General features: G+C 32.5%; 1 protein-coding gene across 1 annotated transcript in view; it reads right to left on the bottom strand.

Moving 5' to 3' along the window:
- Positions 1 to 12614, bottom strand: part of LOC120353693 (endocuticle structural glycoprotein SgAbd-9-like) — a 31401-nt gene extending 18787 nt beyond the window's left edge. Inside the window, exon 1 of the mRNA XM_039438415.1 lies at positions 12304 to 12614. Coding sequence (XP_039294349.1) covers positions 12304 to 12318 — 15 coding nt within the window. The 5' untranslated portion in view covers positions 12319 to 12614. The remainder of the gene's footprint in view (positions 1 to 12303) is intronic.
- Between the last annotated feature and the right edge of the window lie 495 nt (positions 12615 to 13109).

Raw genomic sequence — 13109 nt, forward strand, 5'->3', positions numbered from 1 at the left:
AAATTGAATACATTTCAAGTATAATGTATCTGAATCAATCTTATCTCTGTTTGGAAATCCTTCAACGTGAGAGGATGGGTTATCAATTGCATAGCCTTCAAGAGAAAATGTATTTTTGTTATCTGTTTTGTATTAGAAGAGGATGAAGGAATTTGGAATGACGAGTTGCAATAAATTGAATACATTTCAATTAAAATGTATCTGAATTAATCTTATCTCTGTTTGAAAATCCTTAAATGTGAGAGGATGGGTTTGCACAGCCTCCAAAATAATACTATCAACATTATGTGGTAGTTAGGTACACAGAGTTATTCTGAGTGCAGTAGCTTGTGTATTATAGTATAACGGCTGTGAAAATACACACATTTGAAAGAAGGTGTTTGATTTTTTCGCATTTATTTCAAAACGACCATCACATTTCCCTTCTTCTCTCGAAAGATACATTCTCTCACGAAATCATACCCTAATTCCTTACCTAGAATTGGAATAACACTAATGCTCACAGAATTACTACAAACTCAGTAATATCAAGTGAATTACGATGTATGAAACCTACTTATTTTTTCAACTTTGCATAGGCCAAGGACCACCTAGGTGTATGATTGCTGGTAATTTGAAGCAATTTTCAGGTCATAAAATGGAAATTACTCATTGCAATGCTGGCTAATGTGTTGGCGTGATGGATTAAGTATATGTTTATAGGTATGAGAAATCACGATCTAAGCCCTGTATGGATCATTAATGTGTGTGCTACTCACCTACTACTTGAAAATAATAGATGGTAAAATATTGTTTGTCTAGGAATCTCAATTGAGATTTTCAATGATTGTTTACTCTTTACAATTTCTTACGATACAGGAATGTGAAATTTGACCCAGTCACTTTTCAGCAGCATCAGGAAAAAGAGAGTTGAAATAGAATTTCCATCATCTTCACTTCAGGAATTAGGTTTATTGATGAACCTGTTCCAATACCCATCTCTTTCTTGGTCTCCCAACATCTATTTTTCCTGTAGGTCTATAGTTTTGGTTTTGAACTACAACGGAAATAGATTGTCTACAGTATAAATAAGAATTGAAATCTTCAAGTACCCTCTTCAAATTATTTAATCACGACATATTTCGGCTATATAATGCCATTATCAAGTGATTGGTGAATCACTTTTGATAAATTTTCATCTATATTCGAAAATAACCCTGGAGAAAAAAAATACAAAATTGTCTACAGTTTTTTGAGCATAATTTTGAAACGATAATAATTATATTCTCGTCAAGCTTTTCAGAAAATCTTGAAAGTTTTTGGTACAGAGACTTTGTTATCTCATCATCAATATACAGTACCTTATCTGAACTTTGTTTTCTTAGTTACAGTATAGTTTTTGGAATTGAAGTTGCTTTCCATGACGAAACACTATATAATAATTTTGTTGAAGTTCTGACACTGTGTTACTAGTAAATATTTTAAAAAACACTTACTTTTGATTGGAGTCTTGAGGAATGCATTTCACTCCTGAAGAGGAGCTTCATCAGCCTCTGAGGCTAAGCCTGAGGCTGATGAAGCTCCTCTTCATGAATGAAATGCATTCCTCAAGACTCCAATCAAAAGTAAGTGTTTTTTCAATTATTTACTAGTAACACAGTGTCAGAACTTCAACAAAATTATAGTTTTTGGATTGAAAACTGACGTATTTCTTGACTGTCAACAAGTCCAATAAAACCCACATCACAAGGTATCTCTTGTTCTATTTTATCACGAAGGAAAAAACATTTATTATATTTATTCTCAAGAGCGACTCTTAATTTTTAAGAAAGACTATTATTGTATTATATACTATAATGCTCTCTTTTCTTACAATAGGGTTACTGAAATGAAGGATACTTGATAATTCTTATTGTGGTTCAATTATATAATTATGTATTCACTATTATCTATAATTATAATAAGGGAGAGAATTGGATTATACACGTACGGGATAGAAATTCACGAATGACGCGTCATCACGTCTGAACTACTCAACTGATTAACTTCGAATTTCCCTTTAATTAGAGAATTAGGGAATTTCCCTTTTCTTAATATCCCGAGGATGGTAATAGACCTATTCATTTTTTTTAAGACTAGAGTAGGTCATGTTTTTAACTAGATTCTTTCTGCGCACGGGTCAATTTTGCATATAGATTCTCAATTAACTGAGGATGGTTCTGGCCTTTTTCAAGCTCCTCAAGATTCCACTCGGTCAAGTTTCCAGTTTGTCAAGTTTTTAAACAGACCCTTGCGGAACACGAGTTACCTGCTAGTTTATAATAATAATAATATATAATAATATTCAAATGTATTATATTAAATTTGTGTTTCCTTCTCTGTAGCTGTATTCTCTCAAAAAAATTGAGTAATCTCAACCTTTATAATTTATTAATGAATCTAATATGATAATATTTTTTTCTTACAGATACCCTGTAAAGTGACCATTTGTGCACTGATTGCAGGCTGCAAAGAATCACTTTTCCGCACTAGTGCGCAAAGTGAGTACTTTGCGTACTCCAGATTTGCAGCATGACAACGCAAAATAGTTAGTAGGTTATATGGAGCACCAGTACAGCAAAATCAAAATGAAGTTGGTAACAGTGACTGCTGTGGCTGCTATAGGCGATGTAAGTGATGACGTAAGCCGTTGCTACGACGCCATTTTGGTTTCTAAACAAACCGTTGCTATGGAGAGAGAGCATGTTATTCAAATGGGACTAAAACATCACCTTACATTTACAAGTATATCAATGAAATAATTTATTTCTAAGAGTTGAGAATATTTTTTTCATGTTCTTCACACTCAAATCATCAACTCTCAGTATTTATTCAGATCAAATAAATTTTTTTGGGACAGCCAAAGCAGAAAGTCTCACGAAGTAGAGCTTAGTACCATGTCTGTAGTCTGCTATGGAAAACCTACATGTAGAGAAAGTTGAAGTGCAATTTGAATTATTACCTAGAATTTCATTAGATTGCTATAAAGTTGTAATTTAAAAATTCCTATGAATATATTCTGTTTTCCTATTGTTTAGTGTAACTGTAAGAGTAGACTATAGGTTAGGTGTTTTCGTTTAGCAAAATAACCTAGGTACTTATAAGTTTGGTGTGAGGTTTTCTGAAGTACCTATATAATTGTTTTCAATCTACGTGAAATCGTAAAATATTGGAATGAACTCAACACAATAAAAAGATGTAGATGCAGTGACCACTAATCATGTTGTATACTTCCTAAGTTCCTATATTCTAACTAAACGGTGATGATGTTTACAAGAATTCAAAAGGGGTAAGTAAACATGTAGAGTAAAGCAAATAATTAAGTATTTTATTTGCTACATTCACTGTAAACATAATTGTATTAATAATTTTACTAATGTAGTTATTCTAGATAAATTTGATAAATATTATTTTTATTAACAATAGCATAACCTAAAAATGTAGTACAGAACTTATAGAGGCGAACTAGACCTTGGGATTTTCAGGAAATCTAAAAAAAAATGGTATGTAGCCTGCCTTTTCACTGTAATGTTTACAGTCAGGAACAAAGAAAATGTTCGTTTGCTTCAAACCATTTTCATTTTTGATCGAAATCAGACTGTATACATTTTCAAATAAACATTTCTAATGTGAAACAGCAGACTGTAAAACTTCCAGCATATGCTGTGACAGTAAACTTATATTGAAAACAAAATAATAATTAAAAATTTCATGTAAGAATTCATGTGGCACTTTAACTTTCTCTTCAACAAGGCTTACCATAGTAATCTACATAAATAAAGTACTCAATCAATCTCTCTGTAGGTTTTTAATAAAGGCAGCTTATTAATCAATCAATCAATCTCTCTGTAGAGAGATTGTACATGTCTATATATTGTAACATACATAAATAAAGTACTCTAATCTAATATAATCTAATCCCTCTTATTCTCTCTCTCTCTCTCTCTCACACACACACACACACACACAACACACACACACACACACACACACACACACACACACACACACACACACACACACACACACACACACACACACACACACACACACACACACACACACACACACACACAAACACACTTTTTCCAACTCTCTCCATCCTGTAAGTTATGATAATTATTTTCTAAGCTTCAACTACAGCCCCACACAAATAATCTAACTTTAAGTGGCCCTCGGTTAGTTAATTTCTTCTGATCTTGTTATCGTTAATTTATTATGTCACACTTCAACACAGACTGTACTCTATTGAGCATGCGCAGTGACTGACAACTAACAATTGATGCCGAATCTAAAGATTGCCAGTGACATCATCACTTTTCAAAAAATGTTAACGAGACTCGTCAAGTTGATGGAGAAAATCATTTGACGTCGTGAATCTGCAGAAAAATTTAATTGAAAAATCTGGAATTACTATTATGTTGAACAGTGATTGAAGAAGATGAACTCTGTTGAGTTATTGTATGGGTTGAACACATTATAATAATGTACCTTCCATATGGTGTAGTCTACTCGAAGCTTAACTGTATAATATTATTAAAAACATTAAGTATAATTTTTTATATTGTTTTAATAATTTTAAAAAAGTAGCCAATAGTGACTGTATGTTATTATATGAAAATCAATCAATTTATAATGATTATCGTATTTATATTTCTCAATATTAACACACACTGATAATCTGTACAGCAAGATTAGTATAATATAACAGAGTAGAATATTATAGCTGGTATTGGTTCCTATGTACTGGACCAGAATGTAGGTCATCTACTCTATTATTATGTCATTAAACTTAAGAGATTGAGAAATTCTAACAGTTTTGTAAGATCATGTGCTGAAAAATGTAGCAAAATCTCTCATCAATTTTCGCAAAGTTTGATGTCGGTTTGTCACTAAGATACATAGTTTCCGATTCCTTAATCTATCAAGAAATGTTATAGTTTCATTTCTCATTATCAGTCGCATTAGCCACGCACAAGCCTAGATCTCATGTGGGCATCATCCTCAACAAACATAAGTTTGAAGACACTCCACTTGAATGAACTACTTTTTTACAAATTGATAAGAACAATATGAACACTTATAATTATGATCGTAACTAGTCGTTGTAAAATTTTAAATAATAGAGAGTACTACAAGTTTTCATATTGTTCTTATTAATTTATAAGTTTGAAGTTAAGCCCACAGTGCTGTATTCTCATCCTAATACAAGATATTTCAGAATTTGCTTTTCGATGCATCTTAATTTCATAGGTTACCTGGTAATCATAAGTTTAGGATATATTATTATAGTGATCATAATTCATGAGTTATAAATCATAATTCACCTATCATATCAGTATATCAATCATAATATTGTTCTTCACTGTTCGTAAGAGCTTTCTGGTGAACGTATATAATCTATTTGATAACAAGAGTTGATTGCTATACAATCTACTAACCTCAAAATTTATGATAAGATCCATATAAATTAATATATCTGTATTACTATGACTCTACAGTGAGTGTTTAGCAACACTTTTAAGCTCCATAAACTCTTCTCAAAGTTAGAGTGGGTAGCCAATAAATAAATTTCCAGCCGACAGGATGTCAAGAGAAGATCTTCAAAACCAGTATTCAATTTCATCACAAAAGTCATAAGATCTTGAACATCGTTAGTACCGGATCGGTAGCTTATTAGATTTCAAAATAATTCCTCCAAGGAAAATCATGTATTGAAAGATCACCAACATAAGATCTTGAACATCTTCAGTATCGGTAGCTATTCGATTTCATCTTCAAAATCAGTAATTATTCCATCACAGAAAGTCATAAGATTTTGAACATCTCTAGGACAGTACCGTATCGGTAGTGAATTAGATTATTTCGAAATAAATCCTCCACGGAAAATCATGTATTAGAAGATCACCAACATAGTTCCATCACATAAAGTCATGTATTAAGAGAGCTTCCCCATAATTTATCATCATGGTTTCAAAAGGTCGCTGGTCAAGTTTTACAAGCGCATCATCGATAGCTAATTTCATCAGTTTGAAAAGTTTTCTGGGTTGTAACCTAGAATTAAGCAATCGTGAATTAAGGTACACGATGAGAAATCAGATGATTCTGTATGCCAATGGCGAAAAAGAGATAAAGAATGAGATTTTAGACGAGTAGTCAGGTTGAAAACGAATTTATGCAAAAGACTGAACTGAACTTTAAAAGGTCGCAGTAGGTCATCTTCATTTTATGTTACATTCGATCAAGTGCAAGCGTTCACACTAGTCATCTTCATGAAACATGTAATCAAGTACGAGCATTCACATCGGTCATAATTTTGTGCTGAATGTAATCAAGTACGAACATTCACATCGGTCATCATTTTGTGGTGCATGTAATCAAGTACAAGCATTCACACAGAAATGAATCGCTGAGTTGTAATTTGTAATTATTTGTCAAGCATGCGCAACTGTAGTAGATGTTGTAATAATTTATTGCAATCACATATAAGGCAGATGAGTGCTATTTATAAGACAGGACTAACTTATAAGGATATTTCCAACAAGTTTTTGAATTAGATAGTTTGAAGATTATATGTGGCTGTCAAGAGTTATTTCTCAACCTTGGAATAGTGATAAAAATAAAGTTATCATTATCATACCTAAATAAACTGACACAAATATATTATGGAATGGAAAAGAATTATCATCATAAAAAGGAGAACTTTACTTTAATTTATGAAGTAAATATTGTAAGGTGGATATTGAGTAATTTATGGAGATAATATGAATATACTGAGGTATCATCTTGAGGCACTTGACAGATGATGTCTAGAATTTGAGTGGAATCCATGAATTTATAGCAGCATAGTTTTCGTTTTTATAAGGATGATTCCCTTCTTATCCATATACTTGTGCGAGTTTATTGAGGAACGATAATGATAAATCATGCTTTTGCTTAGGTTACAACATGAATGTGTTTAACATAAATATAGACTAGATATTATAGATGCATGATAATAACTATGAAAATATGCGGGCTTGTTTGCGGGAGATTAAATAATGTGTAGGATGAGGATGAATAGGATGGATTAATTGACTCTAGGTGGATTCCAAACCACTACGAAACGGTGTTTGAGATGATTAATGATGTGAAGTGGATCTGACTTCAAAAGAAAAATACTTTCAAGAGGAATGATTCATAAATTGTTCAATTTTTCTCAGTTGGGGTGTAGTTGAGTTCCTCTTTTCAGAGGTACTTTCAAGTATGATTGCTTGAACACCCACTAAGAATGGAATTAATAGTATAAGAAATAATCAATATTGTCATATCACTTACATTATATTGATGAGAATTTGGTTTTTAGTTTGGACTAGCAGGTAACCCTTGCTTGGCAAGGGTCCATTTTAAAACTTGACAAACTGAAAACTTGACATAATGAAATCTTGAAGAATTGAAAATAGTCTATAGCCATCCTCGGTGAATTAAGAATCTATATGCAAAATTTCAAGCTAATCAGTTGAGTAGTTGAGATGTGATTATGCGTTAAATTCGTGAATTACCTATCCCCTAGCCGATTCTTTCCTTTATTATATTAAAGATGATGCTCACATGTGGTGGAAGCTAGTACGTGAGTAATGGGAAGTGCGTGAGTGATTTGATGAGATGTCTATGCCTACCGGCGGGATTTGAACCCACGACCAGGGTCGTGATAATAAATGATACTATTAATCTTTCAAGATTAAATAATTTCAACAGTGACTTGACTTGACATGGATTTAGTTCTTCCATAATATTGTTGAACTTTCAAAAAGACTATCATATCTATGATATTTTGAGAAATATATTATAAGACTATGACATCTTGGCGAAATAAAGTTTCTTTCATTTTATCGTGTTTCTGGAACAAGATGTATAGTTTGAAGCAGATTCTATGGTTCATGAGAAGAATTAATAGAATAGAGATTGCATATTATGGAGACTCAAAACGACTGAAACTATAGAATTAGAATATGAGAAGACATGAAATGAGTAGTTGATTTTGAATACAGAAAATATTATAATGATTTTGAGAGCATTTCATTTTCTTCATTGACGAATGTTCTTCTGTTGAATTTCGCAGCAAATTCTACGGTTTTTGAGAAGAATAAATAGAATAGTGAGTGCAAAATATTATGAAGACTCAACACAACTGAAACCAGAAGAATTGAAATATGGGAACCGATAAAAACTATATATCGATATAATAAGAGAGAGTAGGGTTGTGTTTGTTCGTTTGTTTGTGTTGTCGTTTGTTCGCATCAAAACATATCAACTTGTGGATTGCATACCGGAGAAACGGGAATGATTTAGATCTCCAAATTTTGCACATAGGTTCTAAGAATATCAATCTCGTAACAAATAAAACCAGAAGATGCTACTCATGAAATTTAAAGTTCAAGAGCAAGAAAGAATTCGAAATATCGTGTGTTCTGTCTGTTTCTTTAGAGTGACTTGGTAATGTAATAATGACGACTCTTCTTGATTATCCCTTGTCACGAGAGATTTTCTCAGCTACTTCTTGACTAGACAGGTTTTTCACATGTGATTATGTGTGATTAGCTACTTCATTTTTGGTAATTTACTAGATTTACCACTATAAATAACGATTCCCGTAAAGCTACTCAAATAGAAGTATAGTAATATTCCTCTGAAATGTTATTTTCAGTTAATCTATGAAATTGTTTGCGCTCTTCTCAGACTACTAGTATCTAGTATTAGTAGCTACTTTGGAAAAATATATTGCAAATCAACTTACAAGAAATTTAATTGATAGGTAAATAATAATAATTTCGAGTGACCTGGCTGGCTCAGGTCTGGTGTCAGAGTTTTCAGGTCGCAACTGATCAATTTCAATGCATCTGACATAACTTAATGTCTGCTTTTAAGGCAGCCGGGACCGACGGCTTAACGTGTGCATCCGAAACACAGGAGTGGCCCGAGATAAATATCTTGCCCGGGCCGGGATTTGAACCCGGGCCTCTGAATCATAAAGCCAGCATCTGATCCACTCGTCTACGGCCACTCCTAATTGATAGGTAATTTCCTATTATATAGAATAAAATATTTCAAATACGATTTAAATGAATAAGTGATCTCTAATGCTGTGATATAATTATCGAACTGGAAATATTGATAATGACTGATGAACAAACCAATACAAGTTGGATATAGGTGACCGAATTGACAAATTCTAATCTATCATTACTACAAATGATAAAAATCTCATGATTCAAATTTGCGATAGCTTATCAATTCCCTTAAGGATATTATCCCTCAAAAATGCGTTTGTATTTTTAATTCAGTGTTGAAAATGCGTTGCATTTGATTTTGAGGTTATGAAAAAATGAAGTACTTAAAAAATCGTGTCCTCCATAGCACGTGATTACTATACCGGTACAATTTTAAAACAGATATAACAATACAATTATTATTAATATTATACATATTATATCATGTCAGTTATCTCGAAAATCCTTCCTTCCACACGCAGAGATATCAAACTGAGGAATCGCGAGCCTACAATTTTCCTATTCAGTGAATAATATGATTGACTCAGCTAGATTCTTATCAAGGATGGAAATATAATGGAAATCAGATGTGAAGGAACTTGAAAGAGATTTGCTCAACTGTGGATCTGTCTTTTATGGATGTCAAGTTCAACTTGAATTAAACTTTTTGGATTTTTGTTGTTTATCATGTAGATTTACACGGTAATGGTGATAATTGAAAATCTTGAAATTGAAATTGAAATTGAATATTTCTGAATATCATATCAAACTTGTAGGTTAGTAATATTTGTAAACCTTGTAAGTGGCATCAGGCTTGAAATAGTAATACCGTACATTTGACAATTTAAGGTGTTTAGTTAAACAATAGAGAAACAATAGCGTAAGTAGATATCCCATGGTATAGGGAATTTATGTCGCAACTTTTACTGTTATCTCAAGCTGATTACTGTCGATTATTGTCAATTTTTACTGTTTTGTTGGGTTGATAGTGTATGAACGGCACAATTTGAGAGACTACCAGCGTCACACAGCTGCATAGGAAAGAACTACGTGAACTATCGGCTTGGGATAACAGTAAAACTTGCGACATAAACGCCCTATACCATGGGATATCTACCTATGCTATTGTTTCTCTATGGTTAAACTGAATTCTCCATTAAGAGTATTCTTTAATTTACTTAGGATCCTCTAATCCGCTAGGATTACCCAATAAAGTTGATAAAATTAGTTTCCACCAGTAATAACCCGTTTCCAGTAATAGCTCACTGTAGATTCTTTGAAATGGGTGATCAGTACACTGGGACTGTGATACACATATTCTACTATCAACATATTTCTTATTCAGTCAACAACTGGAATTACAAGATTCCATTTTGCGTCAAAATTTTGTTTGAACTTCACTTCTTATTTTATTTATTTATTTACAATGCAAATGACACTAATGTAATAACATTGGAAGATGAAATAATAAGGTATTCCTTGTGCTATTTTTCTTCCAAATTTATAGATGACAAAGTCCAAGATAAGGTTAGAATTTCACGTGTACATTTTTTATAAAATTTTAGTCCAAAATAAACATTAAACTTAAAAATCTATAGTAATTTACAATATTTGTGTTATTTTTTATCACTTATATTACAAAATCTGTATTCAGGGTTCTAGGATTGTAAAAATTTTTCTGTTTCGAGGTTTTGATGAACTTAAAACAAGACGGACGGTTAACTTGAATTAAGTCTTGAGTTTGAGTCTAAAAAGAAAAGTACTAGGCCTTACAGGCCTAGGCAACTACAGTGTTATCAATAAGTAGTATTTTATCGCTGATATATTACAAAATATGTACTCAGGGTTCCAGAATTCTAGCAACTCTTCTGCTCCGAGGTCTTGATGAGCTAAAAACAAGACGGACAGTTAACTTGAATTTAATTTTCAAGTCCAAGAAAAGTATAATTAGGCCTTTTCAACCACAGTGTTATCAATTAGGGTAGGAGCTCTAGCGAACCTCATCAGTATCATTTTTGAAAAATTTTCAATGACCAGAGATAGAATTTTCAGATGGTCTCTCAAAATTTATGAATATCTCCAAATTCACAATCAACAAACTCAATAGTATTAGTACATTAATTGAGCAATATGAGGGAGTCCTTAATTCAATTTGACAATTTCTTAGTCTTTTTCATTCAATATGAATAATTACCACAATATCAACTTCTCAACTACACAAAAAGTGGAAAAAAATATGAGGGAGCATTTTTCAGGATAGCTAGCCAGAGTGATATTCTTTAGCATTATATGTTTTAATAGATTGTTACTTTTGAATTTTTCATTTATTCATTCATTCATTTATTGTACAAAACACTATAATCATGACGATGGAGAAAAAATTGGAGCCTGTATTTCTCTTCAAAACTTTAGATAAAATTTTAATGATGTCCACAGTATAAATTAAATGTATTGAATGGCCTACTAACCTATTGAAAATTTATGAAAAATTGCAATTATATAATGTGTCGTTATCAGTCTTTCGAATATTGAAAAAGAGAGCTTTTTTGATCAGGGTGGAATTGAGAGACTACAAAGCACCTATGGTGTTTCAAAAATGAAATATTATTATTAGAAGCGATCAGGGTCAAATTTATGAATTAATAACAATTATCCGAACTTTTTGTGTAGTTGAGAAGTTGATATTGTGGTAATTATTCATATTGATTGAAAAAGACTAAGAAATTGTCAAAAAACCACTGATTTATTGATAATTAGAAAGACTGGTTTCGGTTATTACACCATTGTCAATCTCTGATAAACTTCTTTCTAATTATCAATAAATCAGTGGTTTTTTGACAATTTCTTAGTCTTTTTCATTCAATTACCCGAACATTTATGGGAATTTATGAGTAATCTGGATTGAATTCATCCATAGCTGACTAAATTTCAGAAGAGTGAAATCAGTAGAGTGAAAATTTTATCTAAATTTGAGAGAGAAATAGTACAAGGAGTATCTTTAGTTTCTCTCTCCCGGTCAGTGTTTTCTTGTGGAAAAAGATGAATAGCAACCCCTCAATGTTATCAGTTGGACTTGTTTAAAAGTAGGTTGGACTGAATAAGTTGAAATATAGAAGCGATCACGGTCAAATTTATGAGTTAATAGCAATGTCCCGTACATTTATGAAAAGTTATGAGTAATCTGAACTGAATTCATCAATAGCAACCCCTCAATGTTATTAGTTGTACTAAATAAGTTAAAATAAGTTGAACTTACAAGTCGGCAATCCATGTCTTGTGATAAGGTTTCGATGAAGTCCGAAAAACTTGGTAAGTCCTAGCACTAGACCTGTGGTGAACTGATTGTGATAACTCCCAACTCTGCACTCTCTTTTTATACCAGCTGAGGACCAGAGAAAAAGAAGACGCTCAAAGGAAAAATGGCGGAGAAGGGGCGAAGGATGACCAAAGAGGAAGAAGAAACAGAGTGGGTGTCGAAGAAGACTCTGGAATCCCCTCTCCTTCTCTAGTTTTCCCTCTTTGTCTACAGTTCGCAAATCACCGGTGAAGTAACTGGAGGATGGATTTGATCTACGCATCACCACCCCCCCCACACACTTACAAAAGCATGATGCACTATTTTAACTCACATCTCTCACTCTTTGGTTATCTCTTTTCAAACTTGATCGACCTTCTCTTTTCAACATCATGTACTTTCCTCCCTTCAAGCTCTGTAATATCTGTTTTGAAGGTGGATGATCACACTGATATATTTGACCAACTTTTACTAGTGACCTACTGATTGGGATATTGGTCTTTATGAGACGTGAAAATATAGAATTGAATTCCTGAATCAACATTAACATTTTGAAATAAAAACGTTCCACAACTTTCTGAGATCTAAAATTATCTGAATCTCTAATTGAATATAATTTTATATTTTTTCTCTGTAATATCTGTTTTGAAGGTGGAGGATCACACTGGTATATGGATCAACTTTTACTAGTGACCTACTAATTAGGATCTTGGTCTATATATGAGACGTGAAATATGGGGTTGGATTACTGAACTAATACAAAAAAA

This window comes from Nilaparvata lugens, chromosome 11 (genome assembly GCF_014356525.2).
Source record: "Nilaparvata lugens isolate BPH chromosome 11, ASM1435652v1, whole genome shotgun sequence".
Lineage (NCBI taxonomy): Eukaryota > Metazoa > Arthropoda > Insecta > Hemiptera > Delphacidae > Nilaparvata > Nilaparvata lugens.